This window comes from Mustela lutreola, chromosome 18 (genome assembly GCF_030435805.1).
Source record: "Mustela lutreola isolate mMusLut2 chromosome 18, mMusLut2.pri, whole genome shotgun sequence".
NCBI lineage: Eukaryota > Metazoa > Chordata > Mammalia > Carnivora > Mustelidae > Mustela > Mustela lutreola.
In genome coordinates this window covers 28,787,006-28,811,180 of record NC_081307.1, presented here as the reverse complement: position 1 = coordinate 28,811,180, position 24,175 = coordinate 28,787,006, and the positions used below count along the sequence as shown (strand labels likewise).

General features: G+C 44.6%; 1 protein-coding gene across 2 annotated transcripts in view; it reads left to right on the top strand.

Moving 5' to 3' along the window:
* The window catches only part of WWC2 (WW and C2 domain containing 2), a 203,810-nt gene that overhangs the window by 138,741 nt on the left and 40,894 nt on the right, over nucleotides 1-24,175 (top strand). For both annotated transcript variants that reach the window (XM_059156229.1, XM_059156230.1), the window contains exons 10-16: nucleotides 4,731-4,820; nucleotides 5,850-6,469; nucleotides 9,750-9,879; nucleotides 10,425-10,505; nucleotides 10,603-10,689; nucleotides 13,629-13,821; nucleotides 15,534-15,698. In XM_059156229.1, coding sequence (XP_059012212.1) covers nucleotides 4,731-4,820; nucleotides 5,850-6,469; nucleotides 9,750-9,879; nucleotides 10,425-10,505; nucleotides 10,603-10,689; nucleotides 13,629-13,821; nucleotides 15,534-15,698 — 1,366 coding nt within the window. The remainder of the gene's footprint in view (nucleotides 1-4,730; nucleotides 4,821-5,849; nucleotides 6,470-9,749; nucleotides 9,880-10,424; nucleotides 10,506-10,602; nucleotides 10,690-13,628; nucleotides 13,822-15,533; nucleotides 15,699-24,175) is intronic.

Below are 24,175 nucleotides of genomic sequence, written 5' to 3'. Positions count from 1 at the left end.
TTCTATAGGCCAGCAGTCCAGGTGCACTGCCTGTCCCAGGAGGACAGGATGGAAGGTCACATCCGTATCATTTCAGGTGGCCCAGAAGTAAGTTTAAAACACCCACCCGTAATCCAATTGATTTTTTTTTTTTTTTTTTTAAACTTCATGGCTTCTGGCCTTCAAATTCCATGTCCTCTGTGAATGTGGAGGGCTGTGTGTCTACATGGTATCGGAATCTTGGAAGTGTGGTGGGGGGAGCGGTAGGAGGAAAGATCTCGGATGTTGCTGGTCGTTTCTGGTGGTGCCGACTGAAGGTTCACCCTCACAGCAGGCGTGAGCGAGGCTGGCGGGGGACGATCCACCGCACAGAGACCAGAGGAGCAAAATGTAAGGGAGAGAGGGCAGAATTCTATTGCTTTCCTGAGTTACCTTGATGTCCTGTCTGTGATTATAGATCTTCAGTTTGTAGGATAAAAGTTTTCTAATCGCCAGTAAATAGGACGAAACGAGTAGCTTTTGTGTGACGCACATAGGAAGCAGCAAGGGCATTAGCGTCCAGTGTCACACTAAGTGTTCCCATTAGATGTACAGAACGCACTGAGCGCCTCTCTTCTGTTCTCTGTGGTGTGTGAACCCGGGAAGGGCCTGGAAGCAGCCTTTAGATTTGTTCCGGGAGTGAGAAGACAAGTGTGTGTTCGGGTTTTTGTTTTGTTTTGTTTTGTTTTTTAAAGATTTTATTTATTTATTTGAAGACAGAGATCTCAAGCAGGCAGAGAGGCAGGCAGAGAGAGAGGGGGAAGCAGGCTTCCTGCTGAGCAGCGAGCCTGATGTGGGGCTTGATCCCAACCCACTGAGTCACCCAGGCACCCTGTGTGTGTTCGTTTTAACCAGGTTTTATGGGCGTGATATCCATTATTAGGGCTAGAGCTTCAAAAATGACTGGTGAAGTAACATTAAAAATACAGTTCGTTCCTAAGTGCCTTGGTTCTGGCTTTTATACCTTGGCTTGTGCGTAGTACATGTAATAACTGTCCAAATTCCAGCAGGAAGAGTGCGTTTGAGCCCTTCGGGAAGAGGAGCTGTGAAATACTTACATAAAATAATTGTATACTTAGTGAGATCCAGACAGACCGTGGGGTTTGTGTCAGATGGGGAATAAGGAAGCAGTTTGAAAGTCCCTCTAACTTCCGATACCTGCCTGGCCCTGTCTCCCACAATTGGCTGTTGGCAAAAAGGGACGTGTGTACAGTTGTGTTTTGTATCTGTCATGTGTTGCTTGGTGGCCGGAAACCAAATCCCGTCATTATGTTGTCGTATAAGCTTGAGGGGACGAATGCTTTCTTGCTTGAGCAATTTGACATTGTCTCGCTGCTCTCTGTGGATGCGGGACGGCCCAGCATCTCATGCATCCAGAAGAGCAGAGCCACCGGCTGAAGGGAGCACCGTGTCCTGTATTTGCTGGGTACACCCGGACAGCGCGGCTTTGGGCCGGGTGGCTGTTGTCAGTGGTGTGACTTTGCCCTCTGCCCCCCGTACTCTCTTACATTTCTTGATCATTATTTCCTGCCCCCTCGTGCACACACAGTGTTTCTCTTCCATTTATTGTTACTATTGAACTGAAATGGGGTGCCCAGAGGACAAGAGAGTGCTTCTGTACCCAGCCTGCGTCCTCAGGCTGGGTACAGTGGTGTCGGGAGAGGCTTCTGGGAAATACGATTCACCGTGTAAAACCTCATTTCATCATGAAACAAATCGTGCTTTGCCAGTTCTAAATCCTTACGTTTCCTCTTGGCTCCTCCCCAGCTGCCAGACAGAGCACTTCTGCGTCCTCCCAAATGGGTCCCGTTTGCCATTAGCATGACGGGCTTCTCTTGATTCCAGGGGTGGCCTCGGGCAAGAGTCTGAGTCAGCGCCACAAGGTGGTCTCCTCGGGGCTGAGCTCACCTGACCCCAGAGGCCCCCAGCCGTGTGTGCCGCCAGCACCGCCCTGCACCCGGGCCAAGCGCTCAAATGGCCGTGACGAAGCCCCCCATAAAGCACTTTGGGGGAGAGGGAGATGCTCACCATGAGGGACCACCAGCAAGCACGAGTCACTCTCAAATTTAAAATATCTGCTGTGTGGGACCATCTTCCGTGTCCTTGCCATACAGCTGTTGAAATTCCAAAACTTCTGTGCTGCAGAACACTGTAGCTGATGAGACCATAACGTTGCTCCGTATTTTCTCAGATTCATATTCTCACAGCTCTGTATTCTCTTGCTTGAGAGCTTTGTCTTCGTGCCAGCATGTCTTAATTGTTTCTTAATTATGTGAATGTTTCTGTCTCTGATTCTGAAAAAATTTTAAAGCAAGTAGGTTGGGGGTATGAGTGTCATTTTTTTTAATGGAAAAGGCACTTCTTACTTCTACAGATGACATGACATTTTCCCTAGGTGGAATGTTCTGGGTGGTCTTCATCAGGCAGAGACCGGGCAGGTGCTTCTCTCTGGGCACAAGGGCAGAGAGAGGACAGTGTGAAGACGCTGCCTTTGTCTTGTGAAGCGCAGATGAATGGATAGTGTGGGTCAGTAGGACCAGGAGGAAAGGAATCTTCTAGGGGCCAGGTTGAGAAGATCCTTTCTCACCGTGGAGAAGGGCTTGGAGAGACAGGGACGCACCCTCTCAAAGGGGCTGATATTAGCAGTTTCTTGTAATCCCTGGTCAGGGGGATGTTGGTGAGGGCAGGATGCTTCCTACAGAGGACACCCGGAATCTGCGGAAGACTTCCGGCTTCCGTGGTTCCATCAGAGATGGGAGTGGGGTGCCCGATCAAAGACGGCCACCCCACTGGAAGGGCTCCTGAGTGCCTTCCTTGTGCTTCTCCCAAGGCAGGTGTTATCTGGAAACACCGACCACCGGCCCTGAGGGTGTGCCAGGAGGGGCTCCAGGCTCTTCAGGCAGCCCCGGCAGAAGAGGGAGAAAGAGCTGGTGCTTTCCAGGAGCTTCAGGTCTGACTGGGGAGCATACCAACAAGAACATGAAGGCAGGCTCGGCAGCTCGAAGCCATAGAGGGCCTTAGCAGTGGGCCTGAGGAGGCCAGAATGGGGACCATCACTTGGGACGAAGACAGGGATTTTAAAATTTCAGCATGAAACACACTAATGTCTTATTGAAGCCTCCTTAACACACCAGGAAAGCCTTCATTAGTTAGTGCAGTATTCCGTTTTAGAACTTAATTCAAAAGTGTTTCTCCTGTTTCAGAAGACATTGATTTTAGTGGATTTGGGGCCTTTCTCCAGACCTTTACCTTCTAATTCAGTTCATCTCAGTTGTATTAATTTTTTTTTCATGTTGAGTTTTTGTTTATATTTAAGAGATTAAAAAAATAGGGACCGTCTACTCCTTTCCAAAATACACCTTCGAAAGCTGGGAATTAAGAATTTATCATGCTTTGAAGTACTAAACAAAATGACAAGAATTGCTTTTTTTTTTTATTTTAACATATAATGAAATTGTGTTGGTGACACTTCAAAGGGTAGGTAGGTATAAATAAAATATGGGCATGTTTCCTTACAGCTTAAAACATACATTTCAAAGAGGTTAGAAATTAGGGAAATTTTATTTTTCTCCAAAGAAAAGTAGCTAATTTTTATATGCCCACCTTGCAAGGCATGCTGAGGCTTTGAACCAGGAAGGTTTGTTTTGATGTCTGTAGAGCACTTTTACATACATCACTGCATTTGATCCCTGTAACAGCCTTAGCAGACAGACACAGTAGGGTTTTAATCGCCAATTTGCAGATGAGAAAGCTGGGACCCCTTGACTAAGTGACTCATTTAAGGACACACGATTAGTAGCAGGAGATCCACCAGAAACCACAGTGGTCTTCTCGGTCCTGTTCTGTGGTCCTTGACCGCTCTGGACCTGCTCATTCCAGGGATGTCCAAAGACAGGTGACATAGACTGTGCACTTGATACATTTTTAAATGACTTACTCACATACACAGTTCCCCAACACTCCTCAGTTTTTAAAACCTTGGTCAGTTGAATGTGGATGAAATTTCGTGATCATCGGTGCAGACAATGAGATGTGCTATAGGGTAGGAAGGGAAATCACTTTTGTGTCTTTTCCTTGTTGAAACCGTTAAGCCCAAATGAATTCACCCTGGCAATATGGACTAATTTGTTTCTTAATTGCTGAAATTCTCATCAAAGTAAGATTGGAATTTTTGTCACTGAGTATCAGTTGGGAAGAGTCCTTCTCAATTCCAGCACTTCAGGACAGTCTTTCATGGTTCTCTGTTACTCCTGTCAAGTATTTTAGTAACTTTAGGCCAAATCCCAGGCCTGTGGAAGGATTCTGTGATCTTTCTTAGTGGTTTGTGATTTTCCTCCTGGCTGTCTTTCCATGCCTCGTGAGAGCACAAGTCTTTGGGTGTTATACACAAACTGAATCACAGAACATGTACTGTATGGTGACTGACATAACATAATTTTAAAAAAACCAAACATTTAAGAAAATTTTAGAATACTAAAATGTTTTAGATTCTCAGAAACATTGATTCGGAATAGATCTCCCTCTTCGCTAAGCGTGGCCATGGACGGTTGGCCCACTTTGCCTCTCGTCGGTGGCTCTGTTTTCTCTCCTGTTCATTCATTTGTGTTTCCCCCTCATGGTACATGATGTTTGTACAATAAGAATCTTTTCCTTCAGTTTCTGTTTTATTGTAGTTACGTGGAAATAAACTCATATCTGTTTCTTTTTTCTAGATTGAAATTGGAAGAGCGAAGGAAAGAGCTCCTACAGAAACTTGAAGAAAGTACTAAATTGACTACTTGTTTGCATTCACAACTTAAAAGGTAAGCCTGCTTGGTTCTTAAGGGAAAGGTTTTTCTTGACTACATTCAGGCATGTTTTGGTTCATTCTGGGTTACTTTTCCCTTTATGTTCAACTATTAGAAAGTGAATAAAATTGGGACACCTGGCTGGCTCAGTCAGTTAGGCGTCTGCCTTCAGCTCAGGTCATGGTCCCAGGGTCCCGGGATCGAGTCCCACATTGGGCTCCCTGCTCGATGGGGAGTCTGCTTCTCCCTCTGCCTCTGTGATTTCTCAGTCTTTCTCTCTCTCAAATAAATAAATAAAAAATTTTTTAAAAAGTAAATAAAATAGTTACGCTAATAAAATTAAAACTTGGATGATCAAATTTAAAGTTGCATAGATTTTTTCCCCCCACAAACCCCAAAGTCCTAGGCGGAAGATATTGTGGGAAGAAGATACAGTTTATATATTTTAGCTGTGAAGACATACTTAGGAAATGACACATTTCTTCAGATCACCCTTTCTTTTAAAAAGGGAGGGGAAAGAAAGATCTGCCTTAAAAGAGTTAGCTCCGTGTTCACTCCTTCAGCACGCACACCCCGAGGGAGACAGGGGCCTGTGTGAAGCCTCTCTGTCTTCATCAGCTCGCCTTTGTTCTCTGTTAAGTTTTAAAGCTTTATTCTTTAACCAAAGTAATTGCAGTAGCACTCCGTACCATATACACTGTTTTTCCCCTTCCCTATTATTAACTCGCCTGCTTGCTGCAGGCTTTCTGTGGAGGTAGATTTGTCGGTAGGTATTTTACTTTCTTGGCTTTGGTTTTTGCAAAAGGGACTCGGTCTTTAGTCAGAACAGAGTTGCTGTGTAGAGAGCCAGGTTGAAAGTGTTCATGAGTCAGCATGGCAATAGGTAATATAATAACGGGTTATTTTTCTGTGCCCCCCCCCCCGTCATTATGCTATTTGGCGCCACTGGGTTCCTTTCTTCTGGGGTGCGGAGGAGGCGGTGGGCATCGTGCTTGGGTTTCTGTGTCATACCAGTTTTCACAGCGAGGGCCCCTCTCCCCTCAGCCTCTCGGCCAGCACCCTGTCCATGTCGTCTGGGAGCAGCCTGGGCTCCCTGGCCTCCAGCCGGGGGTCTCTGAACACCTCCAGCAGGGGCTCGCTCAGCTCCCTGAGTTCCGGAGAGCTCTATTACACCAGTCAGAGCGACCAGACGGACACGGATTACCAGTGCAAACTGGACCTCCTTCTGCAGGAGAAAGGCGGCTACATTCCTTCCGGACCCATCACCACCATCCATGAAAACGAAGTGGTCAAGTCCCCCAGCCAGCCTGGCCAGAGCGGTCCCTGCGGGGCGGCAGCCGCGGCCGCAGGCCACACGCCCCCACGGACTGAGGCCCCCAAGTCTGTGACGTCCCTGTCCTCACGGTCCTCCCTCTCCTCCCTGTCCCCTCCCGGCTCTCCCTTGGTTCTAGAAGGCACGTTCCCCATGTCTGCTCACGATGTCCCTCTCCATCGGTTCACTGCTGACTTTGAAGACTGTGAGTTGAGTGGCCATTTTGCAGACCTCAGCCTCGGCGAAAGTCAGATCTTGCTGGATTCTCATTCAGGAGGAGTGTCCCAGCCTCTCGCGGAGGATAAGGACCTCGGGGAATGTGCCCAGGAGCCGTCCTATGAAGGAACTGCAGGTGAGCAGAGACCTTTGCTTCCGGCTCCTCCCCCTTAATTATTTTAAGAAGGATGGTGGGAGGGCTGCTTTTTCCATGGAAACAAATTGTGGTTCCTTCCCCTCCACCCGCCACCCTTCTCTCTCTCTCTCTCTCTCTCTCTCTCTCTCTCGGCTTCATTTGAGAAGGAGTTTTTACTGATATACCTAGACTAGACATTTTTTCTTTATCAAATAAATAGATTTAATCACGAAGTGGCTGTCCTATAGTCCACCGTCCTGTTTGTACGGTGGCAGCTGGCTGGGGACACGTCTTGTGAACACACTTCACACCGCCAAATAGATTCGGGCTCTGAAATCACAAGGCGAAAGAAGAGGGCTTTCTTTTAAAAGTCGGCCTAAAACAGATTAAAACCAAGGCAATTAGCATAGCAGCTAATTAGTATCAGGGTTCAATGTTTAGATTGCTCAGGGAATTCTGTATAAATACAATTTTTGTTTCAGGCTCATCTCTCCCTTTCTTCCCGAAGTGAATTTGGGGGGAGCGGATTCTGATGTGGTGGTGTTAGGCTGCCATCTGCTGGCCGCTCTGCTAGTTGCAGCCCAGGAAAGTGCCGCCCATCGTGCCCTCGCCGCTGCCTTCGCATGCAGAGACAGAAACGGAGGGCGAGTTTTCATTTTTCGGTTTTTGTTTAGTTTTGTTTTGTTTTGCTTCAATATCTGTTTCCCTTTGCAAGGCGGAAGCTCTCAATATATTAGAGATGGTTGTAAAGAACAGGATGGTACCCTTGTTGGCTGATAAGCACCGTTGTGGCCCGAGGACCGTGGTCTGCCTCGGAGCTAGCCTGAGACGCAGCACGAGCTAAAAGCCCCAGTGCGGGTCCCCAAGAGCCCTGCTCAGATCTGTGCCCATCGCTGTGTCCGTGACACAGAAGAGGCCAGGCCTCTTCAGAAGTACTTTTCTGCTGCTTTGGGAAGCCTCCTTATTTTCTGTCTCTGGTCTGGGGAATTCTAAGTCTTAACTCATTGGCCAGTTTAGATGTTTAAAGGGAGAGACAAGCCCAGCACGTGTGTGTGGTTTCCGATCCTGAAGGCCGAAATCCCGCCTGCCGGTGGCCTGGAGGGCACAGGGGACATCTGTGTGGTTTGGTTGGCACTGCCTGGAAGGGGCCACAGCGGCAAGTGATGTATCAACGACATCGTTGACGTCAGAGAAAATGAGCAGACGGCTTTTCTCAGTGATTCCAGACGAGAGAAGCCAGCAGTGGGGCCTCCCTTCTGCCTCCAGGAAGGATGCAGTGGGGGGGCCGGACCGTGCTTTCCGCCCCTGGAGCCAGCCGCACCTGCATCCTCTGGTTCTAGCGAGCACAAGCACGTTACCCAGGCCCTCCGCTTTGTTGTTTCTCACCTGCAGAGTGGGGATGATAGAGTCCCTGCCTCGCAGGGTACTGGGAGGATGGGTGCCAGAACACAGCGACAGCCTCTAACTGGGCCTGGCACTCAGCATTCTGTTCACGAGTAGTCTGTTCATGTAATTAGTGCCACCGCGTGCGGTTAAACAGGACAGTGCTAAGCCCGGTTCCTACCACAGGCTGCTGACATGAAAGTGCATAAGAAGAGGCAAGAGAAGAAAGTGGCGTGTTTTCTGTGCTTTGGACTTGAAGGCTCTTGAGCATGTCAAAGCCGTTTTCACTCTTTGTGTATTTGGAATGTTCCCCAGCGACCCATTCTCAACACTCAGTCAGTTTGGAGGGGCTGGTCCGTGAAGCCGGCTGCCAGAGAACCGGGAGACCAGCACAAGAATCGCCCAGGGTCCAGCCCCACCTGGGTCCGTGGGCCTCTTTGCCTGACGCTAGCCTTGCTCCTGTTTCTGGTCTGCTCGGAGAACACAGCATCGCCAAAGCTTCCAGGATGGAGCTCTTACTTTTCAAACACATCTTGTATTAGAAAGCTGCTACCTTAGAAAGCAGTCACCCTAAAGGAAGGATATCTGAGAGCTTTCTTTGGAAAGCATGTCAAGAGCCATGCATGAAAACAGCTAAAAGCATATATTTAACCGTAAAGACTCATCCTCTAGAGGTCAGATCACCAGCACTCAGCCCATTCAGGGGCGTCTGACCTCTGTGTGGGGGTCGGGTGGCCCAGGATCGTGACGCCGCTTGCTCTCCCTCAGCACTCTGGAATCTTCTGCAGGTCAAGCCGACTTCCCTTATGCACATCCCACTCCCCGGCACCAGTCCCCGCTGGAGGACAGAAACCACGTCGTCGGAATGACTACGAAGTCCTTCCATTCAGTCTCTGTCATTGTCAAAGTCAATTTCAGCTGCTGCGGATATTCCCGGGGGTAATCAATAAATCATGTCATCACCTTCACCCCTCACGAAGGGGGGTGGGCAGAGAGAGGCACTTGATCATCAAGGAGAAAGCATTCCCACTGCCAGAAATAAAAAGGGAAATGCAGCAATCAATCCTGTAATCTGAAGCGTTAAAACTTAAACATCTTAACAAGATGTAAAGTCACGACTCAGGAGGGGGGCGAGATGCATAGCAATCCTGATCCAGGCTCACTCTCCCGCGGATGAAAGAGCGCTGCAGGCTCGAGGCTTACTCCATAGGAACGTGGCTTTCAGCGAGCGCTCCCTGCTCACCGCAGGACACAGTGTAGGAATATGAGTTAGAGATAAAAGTTAAGTGGGAGTTGGTGCTGAAGATTCAGTAGCACAAAGTTGTTGTTTTTTTTTTTCCCCTGATGGTATTAGCTGGTGAGGAATTCTATAAGTCAAAGACTTTTTTTTTCTTTAGCTTCTGTTAGCATGGTAGCCCGCGAGATGTAGAGGGCTACATCTCTACATGTGTGGAGGGAAGGGGGGGAGCTGAAGAGGCAGAAACCTTTCTTGCCATTGAGTAGCTAGATGCTTTCTGTTCCAGAAATACCTTTTAAGAGTTGAGGGATGCAGCTCGCTCCTTGCCACCGGGCGGATGGTGACTGCAGTGACTCCCTACCAGAGAGAAGCCAGGGACCGACAGCCATGTGTGTCATTTATCGCTTCCCTTCAAGCGTTTCCGGACGGAGAGAAACTGTATTCTTTCTCAAATGATGATCAAAATAACTGGCATCCCAGGGACCTCTGTAACATCGGGATGCCTTGAAGCGGCCACATCTGTCCACTCCGGTAGTGACGTCCTCGATTCCCAGATACAAAGTCTTTGGGATCGCTCCTAACCAAGCCACGTGTGTATTTTTACATTTAGCTTTTCCTAATAATAAATCCTAATTAGCACGCTCGCTCTCCCCTCCCTAGATGTGGAAAAATCATTACCGAAAAGAAGAGCCAGCCACCTGCTCGGGGAGAAGACAGCCTGCGTGTCGGCCGCCGTGTCCGACGAGTCTGTGGCTGGAGACAGCGGCGTCTACGAAGCTTTCGTCAAACAGTAAGGACTCGCAGGAGCGCTTGTGCGTTACACGGTTACCTCCTCCTAGCCGTGCGTGTGGGCTCTAGCCTGGGGGTCCACTCTGCCATGGAAGGGTGGTGGGCGTTAAAGAAATGTTGGGCCTGAAAATTCCAGTGTATCGGAAACCTCCCATCTGACCCGCTCGGAGACTGAAAATTCAATTTTAAGGAGAATGTTGGAGTTGTTGGCCACTCCTCATTTGGAACATGAACCTCTTGTGTCTATTAGAAGCCTGGAATGTATCTCGGGGTATTGGGGGGGACACCCCCCTTCCCAGAGAGGCTCAGGAAAGTCAGGCATCAGGAAGTCTTTGCCTGAATGGCTCACAGGCAGACTCCTCTTGAAAAGATCAAGAAGGATCTAAAAGAGTAATTTTTTCCCTGGGGTCAGGTACCCTGGGGGCTGGAGAAGTGCTGTTAATTCAGATTTTCATTCAGAATCAGCAAGTGGCAAACAGTAACCGAGACGGTCAATACCCATGTTCATAAACGGTTCACCTGCGCCCCCTGTTGCCCTGTCCCTAGGCCTAGTGAAGCTGAAGATGTTCCCTACAGTGATGGGGATGTCACCATCGTGGAGACGGCCCAGGTGCAGATCGGCCTCAGGTAAGGGAAGGCCCGTGGAGGAGGGCGGTTCTCGAATCCGGTGCAGGGACAACTGGCCTGCGCCCTTTCCTGCTTTCATCCGCTTCTCTTCTGACAGATACGACGCCAAAAGGTCAAGCTTCATGGTGATTTTAGCACAGCTACGAAATCTTCACGCCTTCTTGATACCTCATACTTCAAAAGTGTAAGTAAAATCAAAGACCAAATTGAAGAGCTGCGTATTGTTCGTGCGTGATAAATTGTACGTCGTGCTGGAGCAGTTCGCCCAGATGAACGTGCGAAAGACATACAGGGCGGACCGAGCCCTCAGTCCGCAGGGAACAAAACGAAAAGTAAAGGAGAATGTGCGGAAAGCGCACGAGACTTTGATGCTTATCCAATCCGTTCATGGTCAGGCTTAGGAACCAAGAGTTTTTTAAATCTCTCTTTACAACCAGAAACTGTAATATGCTATACTGGGGCCTGAGTCTTTTAATTTTAATTTAATTAAAATGTTTGTTATTGCTTGATTATACCTGCTGTTGGTTTAAAGTAATTTTCTGATCTTTTACATGAAAATACAGTGAACAGATTTCACTTGTCAATACAACTTGGCAAGAGGCCGTATCATGCTACATGTAAGCGCGTCATTCCTTAGCATCTAGCATTTGCCTCCCTGTGACAGTAATTCCTTAAAGTTATTTCACTTTAAGTGATGTTATGATGCTACGTAGCCTGTTGCCTGGGAATTTTCTCGTGACATGTGTCTCTAGGATCTCTTGCCACCGTTCACACTCTCTGGAGTCTGCCTTTCAGGGGCTCTCTTAAAGGCCCATGGCCAGAGAACCCCAGGAAGAAGCCAGATTTCAACTCAGCACCTCTGACTTCAAATCCAGAATCTCCGAGTAGCTCTGCACTTCACACTTTGCTCAGTCTGCTAGTGTAAGGACTTGGAAATGGGCGCCTGGGTGGCTCAGTGGGTTAAAGTCTCTGCCTTCAGCTGGGGTCATGATCTCAGGGTCCTGGGATCGAGTCCCATGTCAGGCTCTGCTTGGCGGGGAACCTGCTTCCTCCCTAACCCCCGCCTGCCTCTCTGTCTACTTGTGATCTCGGTGTGTCAGATAAACAAATAAAATTTTAAAAAAAATAAGAAAAGAAAAGGACTTGGAAATAAGAAAGAGCTGTTGATGGGTGTTTCCCAGGACTCTGGACCCGGCCAGGTGGATGTTCTCCTTGGTGATGAGAATGTATTCCTCAATGAGAAGGACATTTCATAGAGTAAATGTAAGAGTTCTGGATGTTTTCCCTGTGGGTTTACTTTTCAGTTCACATCCGAATACTCCTAAGATTTGTCAGAGAAAAGAAACCGGGTCTAAGTAAAAACAGAGCGAGGTGAGATTGTTCCGGAGACAGTAGAACAGACCGAGTGGCTTCTGTGTATCGGCAGTCATCAAAGCTGCGGGGAGTAGAGTTCCAGGAGGGGGCTGGGCTGCGGGGTCTCCTGAGTTCAAGGTGTGTGTGGAGGGTGGTGGGGGGGGTGGTCCGTGTTAAATAGGGAGACCAGGAGGAGGGAAGGCTTCCTGGGGCGTGTCTGCATCACCCCAGAGAGCCTGCGTACTGGATCTGAGATTAGGAAGGCCGGTCAGTAGTATTCAGGGAAGACTGGCTTGACGATATCATCTGTGACTTCTCCCGACCAGTAAGTAGGCTGAAATCCTGGGGTGTCGGCAGCCTTTTCATTTCAGTGAGGCATCACCTGGGAGAAGACCACTCCACCAGGGGTCGAACCTACGAACAGGGAGAGCCATCCCACCAGTCGGGAGAAAACCACCGACGTCCCTAAGAGAACCCGCATCTTCTTTAACCTCATGCTGTTAAGGGCAGGCGTCCCCAGAAGTGCCACTGCCGAGCCAATCACGGTCACTCTCACTTTCCTCCTGGGAAGTCAAACAAAGTATCCCTGGGGTAGGGTGACAGCCAGCACAGTTCAGGACCCGTGACTGTCCTCAGGCAGTGAGTGCAGCGGGCTCTGTTGCACCCAGCTCGCGGGCAGTTACTCATGGACTGGTCTGCGCCTTCCTGAGATGTCTAGGGCCGTGTTCCTAAGCCCCTACATGAAAGCCTCGGCCTGAATAAAGACGCTGCCAAAAGGGAAGTATTGCAAAAGTGGTCCAGGGGTGTTTGGATGCTCCCGCCCCCAATTTCAAATTTTACTTTCTGGTTATTAATTACACCAGGCAGAGCTACCCTCCAGCTGGTGGGCTCCTGCCTCCAGTGTGGAGAGACCCCACCTACAGCAGAATGCAAGGAAGAGCGACTTTCGTCCCCTGCTGCCTCTGGTGGAAACATTTTGGGGTCACGGAAGTGGTTAGGCCACTGGCACAGAGGGAAACTGAGGTCTGGAGGGGCAGCAAAGGGCTTCCTCCATTCCAGCTCTGCAGCTGCACTTCCCCTCCTGGCTTTCGGGAACAGATTTCTTCTGCCCCATCTCCAGTCTTAACAGCAGCCGAGCAAGGCCCCGCAGTCCCCTCAGGCTGACTTTCCATAGTTGGTTTTTATATTCTGATAATTCCATAATTGTACATATTGTGTCATCAGTTTTCTATTCTGATATAAAAATACAGAAATAGTAAGACATCCCTCAGGCCTGCCTGTGAATTTACAGTTTTCATAATTGGAGAAAGGTGTCTTTTAGAATAGGAATTAGATCAGCCCAGAATTGGGGTGGGGGGCAGATTTAATGGGCTTTTCTTTCTGGGATTTAAAAGAAAATACCTCGGGCCATTTCTAGGAATTGTGAACCCGTAGGGTAATGTAGTCCAGTCCTGGGAAATGATCACCAGCACCCCTGTTTAACTCTCGGGGGTGAAGATTCTTGGGGACAGAATAGGCTTTGCATGATCCCATCTTCCCGGACTCAGAGAACTTTACTTCGGAATTGGCTGTCCTGGGCAGGTGGGATGTCACATTCATCCGCCCCATGGATTTTGTCTTTGCTGCAGCCCTGGACTGAGTGGCAGGCACGGGGCACCGTGGGCTCGGGTGGGCGGAGGACGGAGCCTTCTCTCTGCCGCTGGGCGCGGTCGGACCGGCTCCGGTGTTGTCCAAGGTCCAATGAAATCCTTTGACTCTTGCTCTTTGCAGCTACTTCAGGGTTGCTCTGCTGCCCTCCTCAGCGGACGTCAGCTGTCTGTTTCGCACAAAGGTCCATCCGGCCACAGAATGCATCTTATTCAACGACGTGTTCAGAGTGGCGATTTCCCAAACAGCCTTACAGCAGAAGACGCTGAGAGTAGACCTCTGCTCTGTTAGCAGACACTGGAGTGAAGAATGCCTGGTAGGTCATTTCCCAGGCCCCATCCCCACAGAAGGCCCGGGGTGGGGTGTATTTGGAGAAGAGCTCTCTAGACGCCTGTGCGCTGGCTCTGACACCCCACAGATCCGCCCAGGACCTCGGGCACAGCAGCAATGCTCTCATTTTTTTATTTGAAGCGGGGATTGTTGGTTTTCATTCTCTTATTCAAGACCTCTCAGTTCTGCTTATTAATTGTGATTTTCTGTAAAATCTGTCTCCCGCTCTGCCCGGTGACCTCTGCCATGATGATCACTCTGAAGCACGCTCACTACTCCCAACATGAGTCTTGTGCTGGGCGGTTTGTGCATATCATCTAATCCTCATGACAGTCTCAGGGAAGAGGTACGAGTACCTCTTTTTTTTTTTCAGAAGAGGTGGTAAGTCTAGGGTCCCACAGCTGGTGAACAATGGAGCCGGAGAGCAAAAAGACATTCCACACGTGATTCACTGTTGTAAATTTAAATTAAGCAGGAGACTGAGTGTCCGGTCCCTTTATTATATTCTCTCTAGCCCTGGTGTCATAGCTTCTAGGAAGACTTAAATGTTGCTTTTTAGAGAAATCACCTATAACTAATGGTGAGTTTAACACGCCCTTGTACGTAGCAGCCAGAAAACCATTACACACCGGAAAAGGTACATAGGATGGTCAAATGCAGGGAGCGAGGGGCTGCCCGTGTGTCCAAACAGTAACATGGGTTTCGGGTTGAACTTTTCTCTGCAGAACAGTCAGAAACACAAAAACACGCTTCGTGCTGAACAAAGTTCCTAAGGGTGATAAATTTCTTATTAGTATTTCCTTTTCTTGGTACGAAAAAAAAAATATTTGATAATATTACGTGGCAGTAAAAAGAGAAACAAAGATAACAGACTCATTAGGCTAGCAGATTGCTACAGTAGATATGTGTGTCAGAAGCTCCTTAAAGTTAGTGAATATGTTAATTAATAGCCTTAAAAAATGGTACCATTTAATTAGATTCTGGCTCATATATGTCATTTGCTCGAATGTGAAAACTTTTCTTGACATTCTGCATATCCGAAGAAAAAATTTGCTATCTGGTCTCTCATTTAAGAGCCACCGTAAGATTTTGGTTTGGTTTTGTTTTAAGATTTTATTTATTTATTTGAGAGAGAGGTAGAAATAGTGACAGAGAGCATGAGTGGGGAGGAGAGAGAGAAGCAGGTTCCCCTGAGCAGGGAGCCTGGCATGGGCTCGACCCCGGGACCCTGGGATCATGACCTGAGCCCAAGGCAGACGCTTAAACAACTGAACCACCCAGGTGCCCCTGGTTTTTGATTTTTATATTGGATAATGGGTTTTTGTGAGTAATAATCAAATGACTCTTACAGCATATTGTGAGAGCTATTATGATTTATGCTTAGTTGTTTATTTTTTAATTTATTTTTTGACTTTTCTTTAAAAAATACAAAAAGTTGCGTCCTTAAGTCATTAGGTCTTAGCAAAACAGTATCTTACAAAATAATCCTGGGGTTAGCTTCTAGATTGGGGTTATATCTTACTTAGTCACACCTTCAGGTTAAAAAAAAAATTTACCAATTCTTTATATCCTGACAACTGTATTTTTTAAACCCTGAAACGGGCTAGCCCAATAATCTTAATTACATGAGAGGAAGTAAATATGAATTTAAACATATTTTCTCTTCTTTTCTCCACCCACCCCTTTCGTTTCACGCAGGCTGGAACTCAGATCAGTCTGGCTGATTTACCATTTTCCAGCGAGATTTTCACTCTGTGGTATAACCTGCTTCCTTCCAAGCAAATGTCTTGCAAAAAGAATGACGAAGGAAACGAGGACTCTGTATTCCAAACGACGCAGTCGCTAATAGATGCGATAGACTTGGTGAGTCCAACCTGGAGTCCAGAGGCGTGACTGAAGGAGATAATGTGGAGCGTGGGTGCCGCGGTACCGGCCTGTTCCCAGTCCCCTTCACCAGCCTTCCTCCCCCGGCTCACCCCTTCTTCGCAGCTTCCCAAAAACTCGAAACAGGAAAGAAAGATAATTTCCAGCTTCGTTTCAGGTATAGCTTATAAAAGAACCGCTCGTCTCTGCTCACACTCCCTTCCATCAGAATAAACTGATGCGGAGTCATAGCGGTGTTAGGTGACCCTGGAAAACCTTTCGCTTTAAATTTATACTTTTATTTATTTATTTATTATTTTTTTAAAAGATTTTATTTATTTATTTGACAGAGAGACAGAGATCACAAGCAGGCAGAGGGGCAGGCGGAGAGAGGGGTGGGGGAAGCAGGCTCCCTGCTGAGCAGATTGCCCGATGCGGGGCTCGATCCAGGATCCCGAGACCACGACCCGAGCTGAAGGCAGATGCTTAACCCACTGAGCCACTCAGGTGTCCCTAAATTTATACTTTTATATGTTGTGCTCGGGTTATACATTTGGAACTCGGATCGTTTGCAGCCGTAAAATGACTAAGGCTAAAGATTAGTCTTAGTCACTATTTGTTACATCAGTAAAGTGATAAATATTTTCTGTTGAGTTTGTTATAAACCAACAGGTCATCCACATTCAGCACTTCTAAAAATTTACAGAGGGGGCATTCTGGGAAGCCATTCATCACTGACTTGGCGTCTGTGAACGTCGTTACCAAGTTCAAGTGCATATTCCGGTATCTCTGAGGAAAGAGTTTACTGAGCAGAAGTCAGATAATCACTGATCATCTCTTGGGTGCAAGGAACAACAGTGGACGTCGTGGTGGGTGGTGAAAGGGATGCAAGAGTGTGGGTCAAGCTTGTGTCACACGCCCCGGTTTGTGGTCGACGCTAGGGGAGGTGCACGGGATGATGAAATCAGACTTGGACCTTGGAGAGCGCCGATGGGATGGTCCCAGTGTGGGTAAATTGTTTAACAGCTTGATGTAGTGTAATTCACATACCATGTGGTTCCTCCATGGGAAACGTACAGTTCACCCGTCCGAACCACACCGTTCAGTGGTTTTTAGTGTATTCACGGAGCTGGGTCACCGTCACCACGACGTAGTCTTCCAACATTGTCACCATCCCAGAAAGGTTCCCTCTACTCATGAGCAGTGGCTCCCCATCCTCGCTAAGGCCTTTCCCCCGAGGCAACCACTCATCCTCCTGCCTCTGTAAATTTGCTTACCATGGACATTTCATGTACATGGACTAATACTTCTTCGACTTAGCGTTGCGTTTTCAGAGTACCTCCGTACGCTAGCGTGTATTCATACCCCATTCCCTTATCGTTCCGAAGAATGCTCTATTATGTGGGTGTACTAGTTTATCTGTTCATCAGTACATGGGCATTTGGGCTGTTTCCACTTTTGACTATTAATACCCCTGCTGTGAACATCTGTACAAGGGTTTGTTAGGACATACGTTTTCATTCCTTTTTGGCGTCCATACCTAGGGGTGGACCTGCTGGGTCATAGCTCTGTGTTTTAACGTCTTGAGGAGCTGACAAGCTGTCCTCCCCAGTGGGGGCACCGTTTCCAGCCTTACTATGTGCGCGGACTCCTGCCAGCCCAGCTTTGCCACACGTTATTACTTGTCTTTCTGATTTTGGCCAGGCGGTGTGAGGCGCTTTTGTGGTTTTGATGTATAGTTCCCTAATGACTCCTGATCCTGAGCACATTTTCATGGACTTATGGGCCATTGGTATATATATATTTTTAATTTTTTTTAATTTATTTATTTTCTTCAGCATAACAGTATTCACTGTTTTTGCACCACACCCAGTGCTCCATGCAATCCGTGCCCTCCCTAATACCCACCACCTGGTTCCCCCAACCTCCTACCCCCCGCCCCTTCAAAACCCTCAGATTGTTTTTCAGAGTCCACAGTCTCTCATCGTTCACCTCCCCTTCCAGTTCTCATGGTTCAACTCCCTTCTCCTCTCATTGGTATATTTTTAATTTTTTTTGAGAGCTGCCTAGTTGGATCCTTTGTGTTTTAGATGACTTCATCTTTTTACTATTTCACTTGATTATTATCTCTTTATTTATTATTTTATTATTAAGTTATAAAAGTTCCTCATATATTCTTGATACTAGTCCCTTATCCAATAAATAACTTGCAGATATTTTCTCTCATTCAGTGGGTTTCTTTTCACTTTCCTGGTGGTTTTGTTTGCAATACAAAATTGTAAATTTTGATCAAAGTCCAGATTGCCTGTTGTTATTTTTTTTTCTTGCATTGCTTGTGCTATGGGTGTCCTGTCTAGGAAGACTTTGCCCAGCCAAACATCATAAAGATTTAGTCCTGTGTTTTCTTCTGAGAGTTTGAAAGTTCCATGTTATTTTTAGGTCTCTGATCCTTTTGAGTTTTTCTTTCTGTGTGATATGAGGAGTAGGTCCAATTCCATTTTCTTGTAGGTGGGTATGCAGTTCCTCGCAGTACCGCTTAATTAAAAACACTAATCTTTCCCTACTTGGTACCCTTGCTGAAAGGCACGTTATTGCAAATATGATCCTTTATACTTCTGAACTCTAAATTCTGTTCTGTTAATCTGTATGTCTGTAGTTGTGCCCACATCACAGTATCGCAATGACTGTAGCTTTGTAGTTCTTTTGAAATAGGAACATATGAGTCATCCAGTTTTGTTTTTCTTTTTATGTAGATTGCTCTGAGCCTGTAGATCAATTTTGAGGGTATTGTCATCTTATCAGTTTTAAGTCTTCTGATCATGAATACGGGATATCTTCCCATTTATTTGGGTCTTCATTAACTTCTTTCAAAAAATGTTTTGCCCTCTTCAGGGCCCAAAATCTTACATCTTTGGTTAACTTTATTCTTTTTGATGTTATTGTAAATAGAACTGTTTTCTTAATTTCATTTTCAGATTATTCATTGCACAATTGATTTTGACTACTTGTCTTGCATCTTGCAACCTCGCTGACTAGGTTTATTAGGTCAAATAGTTTTTTTGTGGATTCCCTAGGATTTCCTATAGGTAAGATTCTATCTTCTGCAAATAGACTTGGTTTTACTTCTTTTTTTCCAGTTGCCTTTTATTTTGTTTTCTTGCCCCTTCGCCCTGGCTAGAACTTCCATTTTGATATCGCAGGAAGTGGTGAGAACAGACATCCTTGTCATGGATGTGATCTAAAGGGGAAATTTTCAGTTTTTCACTGTTACGTATGATTTCTGCTGTGGTTTGTTGTAACTGCCCTTCATCGAATGGAGGGAAATCCGTTTCCGAGTTTGTTGAGTGTTTTATTGTAAAAGCTGTGGATTTAACTGGTCTTTTCTGGCTCTTTTGAGATGACATGTGGTTTTTATCCTTTATTCTGTTCATATGGTTTATTGATTTTCAGATGTCAAACCAACATCGCATTCCCAGGATAAATCCCACTTGGTCATAGTGTATAATCCTTTTTATGTTATTAATTTAGTTTCCTCGTATTTTGTTGAGGTTTTTTTTTTCCCCTGTATTCATAGTTTTCTCCTGATGTCTTTGGTTTCAACATCAGAGTAATTTTGGCCTCAGGGAATGAGTTTAGGAAGTATTCCCTCGTAAACGGTCTTTTGGAAGAGTTTGAGAAGAAATGGTATTATTCTTCTTAAAATGTTTGGTAGAACTTGGCAGTGAAACCCTCTGGGTTTGGACTTTGGGAAAGTTTTTGTTTATTAATTCAGTCTCTTACTTATTATAAGTCTACTCAGAACTTTGTTATAATGTCACTTTGAGTAGTTTTGTGTCTTTCTAGAATGTGTTCATTTATCTGGGTTGTCTGACTTGTGGGCAAACAGTTGTTTGTAGTAACCCTTATAATTCATTTTTTTACTGTGGATTTGACAGTGCTATTCCCTCTTTGTCTCCTACTTTCAGTAATTTGAACTTTTTCTCTATTTTTCTTGGTTAATTTAGCTAAAAGTTTTTACTTTTTTTTTTTTTTTTTTTTTTTTTTAAAGATTTTATTTATTTACTTGAGAGAGAGACAGTGAGAGAGAGCATGAATGAGGAGAAGGTCAGAGAGAGAAGCAGACTCCCCATGGAGCTGGGAGTCCGATGCGGGACTCGATCCCGGGACTCCAGGATCATGACCTGAGCCGAAGGCAGTCGTCCAACCAACTGAGCCACCCAGGCGTCCCAAGTTTTTACTTTTTTGAATCTTTTCGAAAAATCACCTTTTGGCTCCACTGATCTCTAATATTTCTCTATCTGCTATTTCATAAATTTCTACTCTGTCATTATCATTATTAGAGAGGGGCAGGGAAGAGGGGCAGAGGGAGAGGGAAAGAGAAAATCTTAGCAGGCTGCAGGCTCAGTTGGAGCCCGACACGGGACTCCATCTGACAATCCTGTTTTTTGTTGTTGTTGTTTTTTTTAGAGAGAGAGAGAGTAGTCTTTATTATTTCCTTCTTTCTGATTACTTTAGGTTTGCTCTTGTTCCATTTCCTAAGGTAGAAGTTTAGGTTATAGATTTGAGATCTTTCTTCTGCTTTGACACAGGCACTCCTGGCTATAAATCTCTTGCTGAGTGCTGTTGGAGGGAGCAGTGTCTTACCAACTCTGATATGTCTTCATTTTCATTCATCTCTATGTGTTTTCTGATTTTTCCTCATGACTTCTTTGACTCATTGGTTATTTAAGAATGTGTGAATTTCCACATCTTTGTTACTTCTTATGATTTCCTTGTATTATTGATTTTTTATGTCATTACAGTGTGGTCATAGAACATACTTTGTAGGATTTCAGTCCTTCTAAGTTTCCTGAAGCTTGTTTCATGGCCTAGCATATGCTCCCATTCCTGGAGAATGTTCTATGTGCCCCTGGGAAAGTGTGTGCTCTGCTTTTACTGGATGAGTATTCTACTGGTGTTTCTTAGGTTCACAGTGTTGTCATCTTATTCTAATCTCACTTTAACTCGTTTCTTTTGTAGAGAGGAGTGATGGAGAGATTTTAACAAAGTGTACAAAGGTCGTGTGAATGTGAATTTTCCAGGGAATTTCCACAAAGCCAACACACCTGTGTAGCTACCACCCAGGGTATAGTCCATTCCCAGGACCCCCAGAATCCTCCCTTGTGCCCCATTTAGTCATTACCACTCTCCCCTAAAGATCATCTCCATCCTGATTTCTGTCTTTGAACTTGATAAAATGGAATCATACAGTGCATGTTCTTTGGTGTCTGGCACCTCCTGTTCAGCAATATGTTTGTGCATCTCACCTGTGTTTTTGTGTAATTGTAGCTCATTCATGCTCTGCGCTGCGTGAGAGGTCATCGTATAATTATATCACTTTCTTTATCCATTCTGCTGTCGATGGACATTTGAGTTTCTGATTCGGAGGCTGTTATGAGTGGTGTTGCTATTAGCATCTCCTACATGTCTTTATTTATCTTCTTTATTTTAGCTGTTGTGATAGATAGATAGATAGTACTCTCCTGTTTTGTGCGTTCCCCTGTTATAATGTTTAATGGCCAGATGGATGTCATCTTTTGTGAAATGTCTGTTCAAGATTTTTTTTGTTTTTTTTTTTCTATTGTATTCTCTTTTTAAAAATAGGTTGATAGCAGTTCTTAATTTTAGACTTGAGTGTTTCGTCTAATAGGTTTTGGTTTTTTCCAAATATCTTTTATTACTTTGTGGCTTGCCTTTTCATTTTCTTAATGTTGCCTCTTGGTCAATGGAAGAAGGACTCAGGCTTAACGTAGTCTTACCAATCAGTTTTTCCCTGGATGCTCAGTACTTTCCTTTGCTATTTAAGAACTATTCACCACCCCAGGATCATGAAGATGGTTTATTGCATTGTCTTATAAAAGCTTTATTGCCTTACCGTTCACATTTAGATCTAAATTCAACTGAAATTACTTTTTGTATAAGGTGTGAGGTAGGGGTCAAGATTCCTTTTTACCCACATCATAGCTGATTGACCCAGCATCATTTGTAGAAAAATTTTCTTTCGCAGCTGCATGACAGTGTCATCTTTGTCGTAAGTCCAGTGACCTGAACATGGGGGAGTCTGTTCATGGGTATCCTGTTCTATTCTGTTGGCCTAGTTGTCTACCTCTGTGGAAAATACTATACTTTTTTCAGAGTGAGACCTTGCAATTATTCATCATTTAGAATGATTTTTGAGGCTATTTATAGATAATTGCTCTCAGATTAAAGAAGTTTTTTACTCTTTCTAGTTTGCTGAGGCTTTCTGTTATGCATGGATATTGAATTTTATCAAACATTTTTACCGTTTACTTCTTAAATTGATTACATGATTGATCTCTTTTATTCTCTTAATGTGGTGAATTATACATTGATTGACTTGACTTTTGAATGTTAAACCACCCTTGGATTCCTAGGATAGGACAGACTTCATTGTGGTGTATATGTTTTTATATACATTGCTGGATTAGATTTCTTGATTTTGTGTTTGAGTTTTCTTTACGTTCATGAGGGAAATTAATCTTTAGTTTTCTTTTTTTGTAATGTCATTTTTTGATATCGAGGTTTTACAGGCTTCATAATATAAGTTAGAAAGCATTCCTTTTTTACTTTCCACAGAAGGTTTTTGTGAGATGGGTGTCATATCTTCCTTAAATATTCAAAAGAATTCCCAAGAAAATTCACCAGCCCAGCCTGTAATTTTCTTTTAAGAAGGAACCTTTATCAACTAAGGCTCTGCAAAGGAAGTAAGCACTATAAAAAATGTTTTCAATGACTACTTTCTTATTTGTCCCAAGGATGACACGTAACTTATGGCAATCTAGGTGGTGGTTTTTTGTTTTTTTGTTTTGTTTTTGTTTTTTTTGCTTTAATATAATGGATACTAGAGGTCATTAGGCTTAATTCTCACAGAATCCCAGTTGAAAAGGGCTGGTGAAATGTTTTTAAATTACAGATTCAATTTCTTTATTACATATAGGACTATTCCAGGTTTCTGTACTTAACATTCATTTTAGTAAAAGTAGTATTTTCTATAGGATTTGTCTGTTTTATCTATATTACCAAAAATTTGGCGAAGTTATTCGTGATACCTTCTTATTTTTATATATGCTGGGACTTTGCTGTGTTCTCTGTTTTGTTTCTGACATGGGTAATTCTTACCATTTCTGTTCTTTCTCCCTCTTGCCAGGAACTTGTCAGGTGTTTTATTTTATTCAAAGAAACAACGTTTGGCCTCATTGATTTTTTTTTTTTTCCGATTTATGTATGTGTTTTCTGTTTTGTTAATTCTGCTCTTTTATTATTTCCTTGCTTCTACTTTCTTTAGGTGTAATGTGCTATATTTTTTTCTTCTTGAGTTAGATCACTGCTTAGCAAGCTTCTTTACCCATATATGCATTTAGGGCTAAAAAATTCTTTTTGAGGGACGCCTGGGTGGCTCAGTTGGTTAAGCAGCTGCCTTCGGCTCAGGTCATGATCCCAGCATCCTGGGATCGAGTCCCACATCAGGCTCCTTGCTCGGCAGGGAGCCTGCTTCTCCCTCTGCCTCTGCCTGCCACTCTGTCTGCCTGTGCTTGCTTTCTCACCCTCTCTCTCTGATAAATAAATAAAATCTTTTAAAAAAAAAAAAAAAAAAATTCTTTTTGAGCATAGCTTTGGCTGTTTTTCACAAGTTTGATAATATGAGATTATGAAAATATGCTACCATTCCTGAATTTTAAATAGTTTATAATTTCCATTGTAATTTCTTTTTTGGTCTGTGAGGTTTTTTTAGAAGTATGTTTACTTAATTCCCAAACAGTGGGGTTTTCTAGTTATCTCTTTATTATTGGTTTCTAGCTGTATTTCACTGTTTTCAGGGACTAGAGTATATACTCTTCAATCATACAGAATATTAATCCTGCTTTATGGCTTAGAATGTGGTCAATTTTGGTAAAAGTTCTGTGTGTTGTTGAAAGGCATGCATTCTGCAGGTCAAGTTTGCTCATTTTGTCCTTCAAATCTTCCACATTTACTGGTTTTTCAGTTCTCTTATTTTACGGGTTATGGAGAGATATATTAAAATCTCCCAACTTATGATTATAGACATCTGTTTCTCCTTTTAGTTTGTTAGTCTTTGCTTTCTGACTTTTGGGTCTATAGTCTTAGATAAATATAAATTTAGCATTTTGTTGTAGCTTTCTGTTCAACTGGCCCTTTTGTTGTTATAAAATGTCCCTCTTTATTTGCTCTAATTTTTAAAAATCTGTCTGGTGTTCATAAAGCTATCTCAGCCCCTTTTTTTGGTTAGTGTTTTCATGGTTCTATCTTTTTCCATCCTTTTACTTTCAACACTTCTGAATTCTTTGATTTAAAGTGTTTCACTTGTAAGCAGTATAGAGTTGGTTTTGGTTTATTGTCCAGTCTTAAAATCTTTACCATTTAATGGAAATACTTAGTTCATTTACATTTAATGCTAT